The sequence below is a fragment of the Enhydra lutris genome, unplaced genomic scaffold, assembly GCF_002288905.1.
Source record: "Enhydra lutris kenyoni isolate GAN:26980312 unplaced genomic scaffold, ASM228890v2 scaffoldscaffold42, whole genome shotgun sequence".
NCBI lineage: Eukaryota > Metazoa > Chordata > Mammalia > Carnivora > Mustelidae > Enhydra > Enhydra lutris.
The window spans coordinates 7823582-7839223 of record NW_019154126.1 but is presented as its reverse complement, the minus strand read 5'-3'; the positions used below and the strand labels follow the sequence as shown (position 1 = coordinate 7839223).

The 15642-nt window shown below is 40.8% G+C and overlaps 1 protein-coding gene across 1 annotated transcript in view; it reads right to left on the bottom strand.

The window, feature by feature from the left end:
• LOC111155560 (cubilin) overlaps positions 1 to 15642 on the bottom strand; it is a 257013-nt gene that overhangs the window by 239867 nt on the left and 1504 nt on the right. The window contains exons 3-9 of the mRNA XM_022515785.1: positions 15263 to 15358; positions 14667 to 14705; positions 11935 to 12036; positions 10924 to 11027; positions 4665 to 4791; positions 3530 to 3692; positions 880 to 1011 (exon numbers count right to left, since the gene is read on the bottom strand). Of these exons, the coding sequence (XP_022371493.1) occupies positions 880 to 1011; positions 3530 to 3692; positions 4665 to 4791; positions 10924 to 11027; positions 11935 to 12036; positions 14667 to 14705; positions 15263 to 15358 (763 nt within the window). The remainder of the gene's footprint in view (positions 1 to 879; positions 1012 to 3529; positions 3693 to 4664; positions 4792 to 10923; positions 11028 to 11934; positions 12037 to 14666; positions 14706 to 15262; positions 15359 to 15642) is intronic.

The window sequence follows — 15642 nt, the reverse complement described above, 5'->3', positions numbered from 1 at the left end:
TAAAAAGATCCATGAATCTACTGGTAGACTTAGAAAGTGCTGATACTAAGCAATTTGACATTTTCTAATTCCAGTGACTTTAATGATCTGAAAGTTAAATTATTGTAGAAGTCCTAAGTACTATTGTTTCACATTAATAAAACATACAGGGTTTCAATATATCCCTTAGAACTCCCCGAACTTCTTGGGTAGTCACTCGCTCAGTTTAGATCACAGGATAGCTGTAATGACTTCTTTCCAGAAGAGAAAGGAAAATAACACGTATCATATGCTTACTGGTCAACCTGTTATTTAGCGAACTTTGTATGTAAAACATCTCATGACTTCACTGTATCAATAAATTATTTGTGGGAACAATGGGGCTGCAGGTCTGTGATCCGCAGAGAAAATGTTTCAAATTCTGCATTATCTCCACAGGCTGTTTCACAATTTGTAAAGGTTTGTTGTTTCCCAGTGATATTAAAAAATTTTTTATTGCTTTTCATAATATAGCTTGAACTAACATGCCCTGAATCCATATGTTAAATAAAACTTTCCACACTACTCAGTATATCTCCTTAGACAGAGTCATGTTTAAAATGGAGCATAAGCGGGACACACGGGTGGCTCAGTCAGTTAAGCGCCCGACTCTTGGTTTCAGCTCAGGCTAAGATCTCAGGGTTGTGAGACTGAGCCCCACATTGTGTTCAGCACTGGGTGTGGAGCTGCTGAAGAGTCTCTCTGTCCCTCTTCCTCTACCCCTCACTCCTCCTCCCTCCGTCTTTCTCTCTCCCTCTCTAAAAAATATATATAAAATAATAAAATAAAATAATAAAATAAAAAATATGGAGCACAAGACCCTGTTCCCAAATGTATGTTTTGCCTATAATGGTGTAGCACCTGGTGGACAGGCTTGACAGTGGTAAGACCCCAATGTATTCACACAGGTGACAGGTGGAACCACAGAACAGCCGCCATTATTGATCTCACATTCATTGATATCTTGGCAACTGTATCCATTTCCTTGCCAGCCTAGAAAGAGTAGAAGATTTGCAAAGTTAGCTCTATAGACAAGTTATCAACAAAGAAATGCAAATCGTCAAAGATACACAAAGACCCGCTTTGCTTGAAGAAACTACAGATTAAAATGAGGTAGGCTCTACCTCTCAGGTTGGCAAAAACGGTTTTACATTCTTAAAAACAAATTCTGGCAAAGAGGTGGGCAAATGAGGTAGTCTTAGATGCTTTTAGTCAGAAGTTAAATTAATAAAATCTGTTTGGAAATAGATCTAGAGGTATTCATTAAAATTTTAAAAATATATACCTTTGGCTAACAATTCCACTTCTTAAAGCTTTTCTGCAGTGATAAAACTGCCAGTATCTATAGATGTAGGTAAGCAGATGCCTGTGGCAAAGTTGTTTAATGGGGGGGGAACCCCTCAATGATCACTAGTGGCATAGCTGAATTTATTGTGACTCATCTGTACCACCGAATACAAAAAGCTACTTTTAATGACACACACATATTAAAAAATTTTCCCAAATACACTTACTAATATATAATGATAACTATATAATAATAATAATAATAACTAATAATATAAACTTTTAGAATAATATGCAGAGTCTGACCCCAATTTGGGAAAATAATTTTTTTAAACCTGCCTATGTGTCTATGTGTTTGTATGAGAGAAGGAAAAGGAAGAAGAGGAGAGAGAACAACTGTTAACAGTATTCTCATTTGGAGAACAAAATTGAAGGTGAAGAAAGAACGTCCTTTTTCTCTAGATATTTCTGTTTAAATCAACTGTTACAGTGAGTATTATTACTCTTATAATTCAAATGACTAAAATTATAGAGTGTTTAAAACCTTCTATATTTTAAAAAATATTTCTTTTCTTTCATCTAAGTGGAGTCCCCTTCTAAAAATCTGCTTGTGGGGTGCCTGGGTGGCTCAATCGTTAAGCGTCTGCCTTCAGCTCAGGTCATGAACCCAGGGTCCAGGGATCAAGCACGCATCAGGCTCCCTGCTCAGTGCGAAGCCTGCTTCTCCCTCTCCCACTCCCCCTGCTTGTATTCTCTCTCTCACTATCTCTGTCAAATAAATAAATTTAAAATAATAATAAAAATAATAAAAAATAAAAAATAAATAAAAATCTACTTGTGAAAATTATCGTATTTACAGGTGAAGAATGCACAGAAGAGAGTTGGAAGAAAACATGCCCCAATGTCTGAGTGATAAGACTACGGGCATTTCTCTGTCATTTTATTTTCATATTTTTATACTTTCTTTATATTTTATAAGCAGCATGTATTATTTTGACATACAGGAAAAAAATAACATGATTAATAGGAAAACACAAAGTTTTGTTTCTCTTTTTTTTTCCTCCAACGATTAGTAAAAGAATCCTATAGTTCTTATAATTTATTTTTCTGATTTCTAGTTTTTAAAGACTGTCACTGGCAAATTGCTTTCATGAATGTGGTTATTTGCAAATTTTATTTGCCCCTGAGAACTGAGAGGGGAAAAAAGTCTTTACATGGTTTTTCAATTTCTTCCTCATTATACAAGATCTAAGCAGGTAACACAAAGAAAGTCACTAAAGCAAAAGTCACTAGATGAAGCAACAAGTGTGTGGGTTCCTTGATGAGACAGATCAATGAAGAATTCAGCAGCCCTGCTCAGATCCACAGTCAGGCAGACCTAGGTTTGACTCCTGACTGCTTATAAGCTATGTGATCTTGGACAAGTTATTTACCTTCTCCAATCCTCATGGTCTTCTATTTTAAAGTGGGAATAAAACTAATTCCTAATATTTCTTGATTTGGTCATAGTTGCAAGAATTAAAAATTGCCTGGCACAGTGTCTCAATGAAGTTTCCATAAAATAATTATATTCTTATATGCTCCATCTTCTGACAACACACAAGGAGTGCCATGGGGCCTTGTAGACTCTCTGAGGTCTGGTGAATTGCTCACCAGTGCACCCGGCACAGTGCTTTGCTCACACTGCGTGCTCTACAGATACGCATTGATTGGATGATAACAATCTCTTACAGTGAGACACGAAGCATAGACTCAAACCCAGGCAGCCTCGGAGCCCAGAGTCTACATTTTCAGTGACTCCACACGTGACCTGACCTGGAGATTCAGTCTCTGTGGGTCTGAGATGAAACCAGACATCCTTATTTATAGCAAGACCATAGGGTCTCCCAGTGACACACACTGGTGAGGACTACTGGACTCTAGCAGTGACACTAAGAGGTGAAGTCATCTGCCCAAGTTTGCAAACATCTGGCTAGTAAGGGAGGTGGGGTAGAATGGGTCCCAGTCAGCTGCCACCACAGCAAGCAAGTGTTTGACCCAGCCCCCCTCATTTGGCTCAGGTCCTCTGATTTCTATGGCTGAATTATTACCACAGAAAGATGGGCCCGTGGTGGGAGTTAGTGAAACAGGACATGCTTCCTGAGAATGGTCTTCTTAGCTTTCAGCAGTGGAAGACAAGTTGTTCTGAAACCTTGCCTGGCAGTGCGTGGACAAGTCCCCATACCTGTTGGGCAGGCCCCACAGTAGAAAGAGCCTGGTGTGTTGAAGCACGGTGCAAGGGCTGAGCATGGCGTCTGTGGGAGGCTGCACTCGTCTATGTCCAGCACACAGGCCAAGCTGTTCAGCGGGGACGTCCACCCTGCATCGCAAATGCAGCTGTATTTGGGCTGGCAGAATGACAAGAGTCAAGGCAATCAAGAAAATGAGCACGGAAATCCTTTGAAAATCTCACCAAGGCCCCAACTGTTGATCCTCTAGCATTCGTTTCCATAACTGATGGAGTGGCTTCTCTTTTTCTTCCCATATGATTAAGCATTTAGACCCAACCACGCAAAAAGAGAAACATCTTTACTTCAGAGTAAGGAAAACCTATAATTTGCCCCAAAGATTCCAGGGAAAGTGCAACCACAATCAAGAACTGTAAGTCAATATAATTAAAGTCAATGCACTCAGCCTGCTGTGTTTTTAGAGGGGAAAAACACCCATGGAGGCACAGACCTTGGAAAATCCATTCTGTTTGTTTCCTTTTTGAAAGTCTCTCCTTCCCTTCCCACCCACTCCCTCCTCCCACCATCACTGGAAGGGAACCATTTTCCATCACATGGGTAGAAAAAAAAAAAAATCAAACCAGAACTAAAAATAAAGACCCAAAGGTCTCATACAAGGCCAAGCGGGCCAGTGCTGGGCGATCTTGAAGGTCAGAGTCAAGGTTGGCAGGAAGATGGACCAGATCCAGAGCACAGGGAGGTGGCTCGGGGTCTGCAGGGCCAGAAACAATCCAGACGCCTTAGAAGGGCATGTTGCCAGCAAGAGTGGACCTTTGGTGTTCCCATGTCTCATCACTGTTACAAACTCACAAGGCCACGAGGTCATGTCTCATGGACAGATTTATGAATAAATTACTACCATAGTAAAAATGGTAGTAATTTCTATAATGCTATCACCTCTGGGCCCAGTTTTCTGTTTATTTATGGACAACTCCCATCTCTTTCCTCACCTGTGCCCCGATTTAGAGCAGGAAGTTGGCTTCCTCTTTGCAGCTCTGCCAGAGCTGGGCTCATACATACACAGACATGCAGGAGGAGGAACGAATAAACATGACTCCTTCTGAGGAGTCCCACCTTCTGGGAGGGACTCACCTGGCCAACCTGTACACGGATTCGGTCCTCACAGATGCCGTGGCTGCAGAGCTCCTTGGAGCCCCCTTCACAGTCATCGTATTTGGACGCACACTGGGGGCCGTGTGTCTCAGGTGAGCAGAGACAGCTGTTAGTTATGCAAGAGCATAAGGTCAGGGCAAGTGCCTGTTTCTTAGCATCAGTTAAGAAAATAATAATTCCAACTGTATGTCAATGACGTTCATGTGGAATCATAAATCAGAAAACCAGATTTATTGGCTGCAGTCTTGGAAGAAAATCGCTCAAGCAGTGGACTGAGTAAATGTGTTACCTCTCAAATGCAGTCTGAGAGAGGCACAGCTTACTATCTGGGCATGACTACCACCATAAATTCTTCTGGTATCAGGTCATCAAGCAGCACTTTAAAGGTCAGACATCCATAAACTAAAGGGGATGGAGTTCATTCGGGATGGTAACAGGAGAGATCAAGTCCATTCATCGTCCCTCTGAATGGGCCCACTGGTAAGCACCGGTGACCTTGACTGAGCTGGCACATTCCCAAATGTTGCCTGGAATTGTATAACCCATAGGCAATGGTATAGCCACATCTCAGGAAATACAATAATTATTATCATATTACAAAGGGCACTACTTCTATCCATAAGAGATGCAGTTAACATAGTAACATTTCTTTCATAGCCACATTTTCACTGACAAATGCCATTTTACATAATACCCAAGCTCATGGTGAGTATTTTGTTATGAGAAAATTTCAGTTCCATATTAACCATATGAACAAAGTTGTTTTAAACTATTGCAATCCTTGGAACTGCTGAGTTCGTATTCTATTTGTGCTGCAGCTTCCGAGGGGATGGGGAAGGTATGAGAAGAGCAAACTGGGGCAGGGAAGGAGGTGGAGGGGTCACAGAGCCTAAGCTTGTTCATTTTCACATGTTTGAGCACTTCTGCTGGAGGGGAGAGCCAGTCCCAGAGGTCACCATTTGCCTGCCTTGAGCTGCACTAGCCCTCACGAAGCATCTGTCCACCGGGATCAAGGGTCAGAGACAGGAACAAGGAGGATCTGCATGGCTAGGAACTACTTTCTGAGTGTCGTGGAAAGAAAGGGCCCATTCTATAAGGTAAAGGAGCTCAGCTCATGTCAGAAGAGGAATATCTCCCATGATAGCATGGGAGAAGAGTCTGGCTTGTCTGAGAAGGAGCAAGAGCCATGATCCAGGCATGGAACTGGGTGTACCCACGGAGGGCCCTGGAAACAACCGCCAGGGTGGCACCTTTCTGTGGGTTCTAAGGAAGAAGAGATCACTGAGTGTGGCCAAAGATGTAGGAAGACTAAATGAGTATCATTCAGGCACTTACACGTAGAGCTACCAGACATGGCAAATGAAGACACAGGATACCCAGTTACATTGGAATTTCAGATAAACAAATACTTTTTTGGTTTAATTATGTCCTGGTGCAATTTTTAACACCAGTATATAATTGTGTAAAATCTGTTTGTTCATAAATTACATACATGATCATTCTAAGGTTGCCTTTCTCGTGAAGACAAGGTCATAGACTAATAGCAATAGATGATTAAACTTTAACAAAATTTTCAATTATTCTTTCCCTACCCATAATTATTTATCTTCTTCTCATCTCTCTCTTTCCATACTTTCCCTCTCATACCCTTGTCCCTTTCCTCTTTACTCTCCCATCCTGATGCAGAATATCCTTTTAGGATATTTCATTAAACTCTTGGAGACTATAGAACTCTATACTGTTTCATATACATATTTGAGCATTTGACCCAGGTGGCTTCCTTGCAACAAGTGTATCTTTTTTCTACCACTTCCCCAATGAAAAAGAATTTTTTCGAATCTTTAAGCCAACTTCACCAGGTTTCTGAACCTATAAAAGAGATCTGAGTATTCAAGACCCAATGGGACAAGACTTCCTGGGTTTAAATCCTGATATTACCTAGTAACTGTTCACCTCAGACAATGTAATAACCCCCTCTGCCTCCATTTCTGTAAAATAATAGTGCCAATCCATGAGCACTATTTTCACCTTGGGGTCTTAAGACGTTTTCCAGTAGGAAGTGCTCAGGAAATTGTGTTTAATCTTAGCATTAAGTGCTTTACTTAGTGATTTATCGGAAAAGGACTTGAGATTTGAGAGGAGACTCTGGTTCCTGGACCTGCAATTAAATCCTATCTAACTCTCTCCTCCTTCTCCCTCTGAGATGAGTGAATTTTCTTCCTACACTTTTCTCTAAAGAACTACAAAGTATACTTCTTTTGTTTAAATGCAGCTTAATGTGAGAAACAGAGGGAGGAAGGCAGCCAAGTATACCACTAGCTTCCTTGCTATGATCCTCAAAGACAAGTATTAATCCCATTTTACTGGCAAGGCTCACATTACCCAAGACCATAGGATTAAGAATTGGCAGAAGATGAATTAAAACCTAGGTCTATGTTACTTTTGCACCAATGTTCTTCTACGTCACATCCCCATATTCTGAAAGGTAGTTAGTTGAAGACTTCTCTCTCTCTCTCTCTCTCTCTCTCTCTCTTAAATTTATCTCAGTAATCTCTACACCGAATGAGGGACTCGAGGTCACCACCCCAAGATGAAGAGCCACACGTTCCTTCAACTGAGCCAACCAGGTGCCCTGAAGACTTCTCGGTTTAAAGCATCTTCTTAACCTAACAGTGTTTGCATGCAAAATATATTCTCAAATCATCTGGATAGGTCCTTTAAAGAAAAAGAGTGATGGATTATATATCTCCCTGCAAAAGTCACCTTTGTAATGATTTCCTATTACTGGTTTGGTTCTAGCAGAACAAAGCCGGGCTTTCCAGTGTTCAAAAACACTGCAAGTGCATTTGGCAATTGAAAAGAGGTCAAATACACTTTCACAGTCATAATTTAACTTATGTTAGAGTCCATGGTTCAATATTAACATAACTGACTAACTGAAACAGGTAATAAGCTTAATACCTAACTACCAGTGAGCCAAAACCAGACTATCCTCGTCGCTTAACCTCTGCATGTTTTAAAACCCATCAGTGATGACAGTGGAAAGAAAGAAAATAAAATAGGCGAACCCACATTGTGCTCTTGGAGAAAAAAAAAACAAACAACAAACTCAATTTTTTTTCCTAGAAAGCCTTCTAGATCTGAGCCCAAAGTATATGATATATGAGATCTGTATGGCAAATTTGCATTCCAAGGTCCGTCTTAAATCCAAAGTAAGCAGGAGAACAATATACATCAATTCTTCAGAATAAAGAGGCAACAACAGCATCAGGAAGTGGCAAAATCTTATGTGCTGGCTATGTGAAGCAGTTAGGGACAAGACCTCCAGGCACAGGAATCAGAGGAAACAGACAATGGTCTCCTTGCTCTAGTTTCATTACTCAAAAAAAAAAAAAAAAAAAAAGTTTTTACCACAAAGTTTCTTATGAAATAGTGCTCCAATTAATTAGTATCTGCAGAGTGCTTTATCTCTCAAAGGTCTTTATTAATTAGGAATTATTAATCCCTTTAAATAAAGACTCCTTTGTCTTCCTAAGTAAACAGGTTCCAAGAGTTAGAGGCTAAAGGAGGCCCCAAACCCAGAGCAAACCCTTTGTTGTGACCACATTTCTGCAGATCCAGATTATTCAACAGTGGCTCATTTTCCTTTAGCAGATGTCCGTAGAAGTTTCTGAAGGGGTTTCGAGCCTCAGGAAAGCTACTGATTAATGGGCATTTAATCTCACATAATTAATAGAACACAGAGTGTCTAAATGGTCTGTGTTTCATTACCCTGATTCCACAGGGCAAGCCTGTAGCCTTATTCTCATGTATCTTTTTCTATTTTCTGTTATTCCTCCAAAAAGTCTCCATCAAATGCCTGGATTTGAGTATTTAGTTCATTGGTATCAATTGGAATTCATGGGGTTTCATAAACTATCCTTGTATCAAGAGGAAAAAAAGAAAACCCACAGATTTAAATGTTCCTTCTTAACTGTCCTCTAGCAAATCTAGGAAGGACACAGACTAGAAATCAAAACCATTTCCAGAGTCAGCACAATGAGTCCTTGGGGTGTGTGTGTGTGTGTGTGTGTGTGTGTGTGTGTTTACAGGAAGGTACAAAAGAGAATTCAATATTGCTCATACAAAGTTGAATCTGCCTTTTAGGCAGCTCCTGACAAATAAAAATAAGTTCTCTCTTTCTCTTTCTCTCTCATGATTATACCTGGAAAAAAGAACTCTAATCTCTGACATGCAGCAAAGAGTTACATTAATTTTTTTTTCTTTTCCATTTTGCAGGACTAAAAGTAATGTGTTGGGGGGTGGGTGGAGAAAAATCAATTTTGGCTGGATCTTTGGGTCCTATCCCACTTGTTGCACATCTTTGTTATTCGGTTGGCCTGCAAGACCCCAGAGGACAGTGATGATAAAAGAAGACCAGGAGTGAAATGTAATCTGCAGGATATTCCTCGATATCAGGAAGGCAGGAAAGTGTTGGCGCTAGGAGTCATTTTCCTCCAGTATCTCAGAGCAGCAATTCCCATTGATAAGTGCCCATAAACAGAGATCAGGAGATAATGCTTTCAAGGGAATTAAAGATTAGACCAGCATTTTGAATCTAGCCCAAGCTTGAATGCTCATAAAAGCAGGCAGGGATCAGGGAGTTCATTAAAATTAGAAATAAAGTCCTGGAAGCAAACGTCTCTTCAATAACATAATACTTAATTTAAGTCAGGGGTGATTGATTTGGGTTTCGCAAAATGATGAAGCTTGTGAAAATATCTATCAGAAGTTTGAATGAATTCACTTTGTGACTTGGAGTGAGCAAAACTTTTTAAGATCAGATCAAAAGAATAAAAGGATCAATTATATGAAAAAGAGAAGGATTGTGACTGCTTTCTGAGAAAACAGTGTGTTAACAGATGACAAGGAAATGACAAAATTACTGCACTCAGTTTTGTGGGAAAGAATAGAATAGATATTGTTACAAGGGAATGGGAGAACAAGATAGCAGAGACATGAGTTAGAAAGCAAGTAATTGCTCTCTACTCCAGTGAGATTATATCCCTGTGTGTTGAAAGAAATTGTTCATGTTATAACAGAAACAACTTTCTTACTTTTTAATAATCACAGAAAATAGGAGACAAACCAAAAAATGGGGAAAGACAATGTCTAGAGCGGATTTTTTTTATGATTTTAAGAAACTATACAAAAGTAGGTTTGATGTTGATCTGCCATAAATTTCCAGACTTGATTTTTTTTTAAGATTTATTTATTTAAGAAAGAGAGAGCAGGAGTGGATGAAGGAGCAAAGGGAGAGAGAGAAGGTCAAGCAGACTCCATGCTGAGCGTGAAGCCTGACAAAGAGGGCCGTCTCATGACCCTGAGATCATGACCTGAGTGAAAACCAAGAGTAGGAGGCTTAACAGACTGAGCCACCCAGGCGCCCCCGACTTGATTATTTTAAAAGCTGATGTGTCAGCCACTATAGCTTTAATTACCAGCACTCTTACAGTTTGATTGCAACACGTAGGTGTTGGGATGCCTAAGTCAGCTTCGTAAGGGAAGGGAAGTTTTCCTGGAGAGGGTGGGGCCTGAGCTGAGCAGGAGGACGTGGGACGCGCCATCTGACCCAGCAAGTCAGGAGGGGACAGGAGCTGCATGATGATTGGAGTAAGGGGCCTCACCGCAAGTAGAGGAAAGGCAGGGAGTGTTAACTATGTGGAGAAAACCTCAGTTTAGCTTCTCATCTTGTTCTGGTTAACATTTCCATAGCGCTTGAGTGAAGCCATCCATACTAAAGCTGTCAGCCCACTTCTCTCATGAGTGGGTGCGGCAGCCGTCTTCTGCTTGAGGCGCTTCAACAGCAACCCCTTCAGTGGTCTGACTCCCACTAATGCTACAGTCCCATGCCCTCCCTACTCCCTGTGGCGGCCACCAGGGCCTTCTTCCTGGTCCTCAGGGACTCCAGAGAAAGACTTTCTTCATGGGGTAAGAATTGAGGATGCACAAGCTTTTCTTCCTCTAAATAAATAGCTACATGTCATTAAATAAGAGCCATATATTTCTCCAGGGAGAGCCGATTGCTGGTAATACTGATAATTAATCATGGATGCTCCTAACTACGGGATGTTTTAGTCCTTCAAAAACTTCAAGAAGGGAAGGAGGAGGAGAAGAAGAAAAGAAAAGAAGCTAGAAAGGAAGGAAAGAGAGAAAAAAAGAGGAGAGGAGAGAAAAGGAAAGAAAAGAGACACATTACCTGTAACTCCCTGCTGTATTTTCACATGTAGCTCCATTCTGGCAGCCCAGGGGTGTTCCCGAGTAAAGCTCACATTCATTCACATCAACTGAGCACAGAGGACCCTGAATTCATGTCAAGAACAAAGTCAGGTGCCACAGGTCACAGATGGATCTAGGGCCTATATTCCTATGATATCCTTAAGGATTTATATATGCACGGTAAAGCAGTCTTCACTCAGGCGAGATACGATCACACTAATAGTAACGCTAATATCCGGTTATCCTTCCTCTTGAACTCAGATTTGGCCTACAGGAGCCAAAGAGCTCTTGGTAAAAGCACGACAATCATACAAGAAGAATCCTTTCACTAACTAATCCTCATGTTACTATCAGGCTATGCCTGGGAATAGTCGCTTAATTTTTTTTTCTTTAATGCACATGTCAGGAACATTTTCACCATTAAGAGAAAAGGGCAAGAAAATTTACATGGCTACATCAAGTTGCATTTAGGACTTTCAGTGCTGAACAACTGAAACGGACACTGGCCTAAATATCACGCCCTTCCATGTAGTTACGCAGTCAAGTGAACCTCCTTAAGATGGCTTGGTGTTCAGTGGGTTATGCAGTCATGTGTGGCACTGTTTGGATTTTGGGACACATGGTGTAATTCATCCTGATTCGGGAGACCACAGAATCCTAGAAACTTTGGACAGAGAATTAAATATGTCTGAACTATTCCAGAGGAACCACTGATGCTGACTCACTGTCATTTTTTTTTAAAGGTTTTCTTCTTTTTTTTTTTTTTAAGATTTTATTGATTTATTCAACAGAGAGAGAGAGAGATCACAAGTAGGCAGAGAAGCAGGCAGAGAGAGGGGGAAGCAGGCTCCCTGCTGTGCAGAGAGCCCGATGTGGGGCTCGATCCCAGGATCCTGAGATCATGACCTGAGCTGAAGGCAGAGGCTTAACCCACTGAGCCACCCAGGCGCCCCACTCACTGTCATTTTTAACCAAAGACCAAGTGACTTACCTTCCACTGGGAGGGACAGATACAATAAAAGGAATCATGGAGATTGAGGCAGGTCCCTCCATTTTGGCAGGGATTGCTGCTGCACACCTTTCTGTCAACTGTCTGAAACAAAGACAGGCCAGTCAGCAAGACCATCGTACTTTCAGAAGGCAGCACAGACAGGCATGGTTCAGGGAGGTGCACCTGTGAAACTACATTTTACTCCCAGTCAAGGGCAGGTCCTCCTCCAGACGTTAAGTCACTTACTGAAGTTCTTCAAATCAACTCCCTCGTGGAAGAAACAGGGTTTCACATGATCATTCCTACGTATTTTCCTTCACTATGGGATGAGACGCAAGGGGAAAAGATGGTCATGCTATTCTTTGGAAAGCACTGTTCACCTGAGAGATGGATGCTGATGGACAAGAGTGAAGATGTCAGGTTGGGAATAATAATGGACATTCCCATGGTACTGAGAAAACAAAATGGGAAACTCCAGTTCTTTTGGTGTTCTTCTCTTCGGTACCTCCAGATAAGCATTTGAAATCTGATCATCTTCCCGTGGGTTAAGATGATGGAACTCTTTTCGCTCCAAGTGAGTCCCTTTGTTTGAGATGTGGGCTTAGATGACAACCTCCACCCCTGTGCTCCCGTGACTGCTTTCAGACCAGAGTCACGAACAGACCTGCCTTTGTCTACACAACCTAGGGAATCTTACCATATGTCAGCTACTAGTTCCAATCTCATAAGATTCCTAATGCCTTTGGGGGCAGAAAACTTCTTTAGAGAAGACAAGCAATTATGCAAGAAAAGCTATTTTATTAACCTCACCTAATTGTAGTCTGTTTTAAAAATTAAAATAGAGCTAAAAAATAAAATTTAAAAAAAATTAAAATTAAAAGAGAGGTGAATTATTCATTACATTCTTTCTTTTCTTTTCTTTTCTTCTCTTTTTTTTTTTTTATATCCAATGACTCACAGAGAAAGTCATGTCCCCTTCATTTTACAGATGAAACAGAGTCCGAGGATAGCCAACTAACTGACTAAGCACCATTTATTGCCAAACCCATCTCCCTCCTCCTTTGTCAAAAACACGGTGAACACTCCTGTGGGGGTCTATTTCTGGACTCTGTTTTCTTCTATGATCCCATCCATCTTTGTGCCCTAGTACCACACACAGTCCTGTTCATCAGATGACACAATTACAGAAATTGACCACAAACCCATTAGAAAGTTTTCTGGCACACAAAAGCAACATTGTCTGGTGCTTAAAAACTTGAAAACCTATGGAGACCCAGTAGGAAACGGAATCAGTAAGCAATCAGGAGGAAGACGTTGGGGAATAGACCATGGCTATAGTATCAGAGAGCCCTTGGAATTCATAAAAGATACTTATATCCAAAATCATTAAAAAATTCTTCCTGAGGGATGGGGGGTGGGGATGTCTGGGGTCATCTGACCATGGCCTCCAGCTTTTGACCTTCGGTAGCAATAATGAAGTACTCTAGGAGACTGGAAGCTACAGTATTGTGCCTTGCTCCAAAGGTATGAAGCCTTGCTCATTATCATTCATTCAACTACTCCCTAAAAAAGATAAAGGCTGAGGAGCAATTTATTATCAAAGTCAGGAAAAGGCCTACCTAGATGAACTTGATCACCAAGTTTAAAACACCAAAATAGAGGACCACACTTGAAGCATAATCACAACAGATCCAGAATTTGAGAACAGGGGTTCTTAACCTGGAATCCCCTAACTTTTATTTGAAAATTTTAATATGGGGACATTCTGTGCATTTCTTTGGATAAAAGGTTATAGCTTCCATGAAAATTGCAAAAACATTGGCCAACTTCAAAACAGATGAGAAGTCTAACATTACAAGGACAAGTTTACAAGCATGTACTTACAAAGTGATGGAAGGTCTAAGATCTAAGAAACTGCTAAAATTTAATTACCAACAAATGTACTCTTAAGGAATTTTGAAATATTATGTAGTTATGTGTCTGTCTTCAGCTCAGGTCATGATCCCAGGGTCCCGGGATCAAGCCCCACATCAGGCTCCTTGCTCAAGGAGAAGCCTGCTTCTCTCTCTCCCTCTGCCAGCTGCTCCCCTGCTCGTGCTCTCTCTGTCTCTCTCTCTCTCTCTCTGTTGCATGTCAGTAAATAAATAAATAAATATTTTTTTAAAAAAGAAATATTTTATGACTACCCCAAGCTTCTGAGTTTAATGTCATAGAAGATACATGATTTTTCTTTTTTCTTTTCTTTTTTTTTTTTTTAAAGATTTAATGTTTTATTTTAGAAACGGGAGGGGAGGGGCAGAGGGAGAGGGAAATAATCCTTAAGCAGACTCCCCACTGAGCACAGAGTCCCACATGGGGCTCGATCCCAGCAACCTGAGATCATGACCTGAACCAAAATCAAGTCAGCTTTACTGACTGAGCCACCCAGGCACCCTGATGCATGGCCTTTCAACACTGAGTCCTAGATGCCAGATACTCAGTCACTAGCTGACAGATTTAGTCCACATACTTCACATGCCCAGTGACCTGGGGCTGGTTTACTTTATCTGACACTCAGGTTCCTCAACTGTATCCGGGGAAGCATAAACTGTGCTGAGAATTAAATTATGGGAAAAAGCAAAGTCCTCGATACGGATCATCCATCTACCTGAAGATAAGAATGCCAGCCCCATCGATGACTCTATTGTATTCTCAGTGAAAGATGTCAGACAGGAAGTAGCTATGGGACCTACCTGCTGTAAGCTTTGAAATTTTCTCTCCAGATCCACAAGCTAAGTTGTAGGGAAGAGAAAGCATCAGTTAGCATTTCACATGTGATATTGTCCCTTGGCATATTTTCCTAACCCCCTCTGCTGCGGACTCACATTGTCTGTTGATTGCTTTTTTATTGCTTTTTCCTTCCTCCATTTCTCCTCCCTCCAGGCTTCCCTTCCCTCCTACTCTCTTCCATCATATAGATTTTTTTTTTTTTGAGGCATTTTTTAAAAAAAGGAAGTACAACCCAAGTTGACTCATTGCTTCTCTGCAGACAGTGACTCTGGGAATTTTCATAAATGTCAGCCAGTCATCCACTTTGCCGATAAGAAGGTTCAGTCAGAATGTGGGCAAGACCTACTTAGGCAATAAGCTCTTGTTACAGAATCACAACCTTCTGCTCATCACTACCTCTGCGTCCCCTATTGGACTTATGTCATCTAACTGAAAAGTCCGTAATGACAATGCTGAATTTCAAAGCAGACGAAAAGCTAGTGTGTCTTCTGCAAATGGTTACTTACAAAGTTGAATTAAGAAAACCCGTCTGTGCTAATGATGAGGATGTCAGTCTTACCTTAGAATTAAGTTGATGTATTTGATTGGAAATATTTTGAGGCAGACCGATTGAGGTCCTTTTTAAACCTGTTATATCATCTTTGTTTTTCTGTATCTAATATCAAAAGGAAAAAGGAGGAGGTGAAGGCTAGTGGAAAAGTCATATGTATGATATAGATAAAAAAAATTTTAAAAAGTCGAGTACTGTTCTATTTTAATATCTTGCCAATATTGTAAAAATCAACACATTACCATGTATAATAAACATCTAAAACAGCCATGGAATAATTCTATTTGCCATTTTCAGTAACAACACATCAAGGAACTTTCCGTTGGCATTTTTTCTCATAACCGTTGGAGTGCTCGTAAAGAGGCCTGGCTTGGAGTGAGACTGCTTGG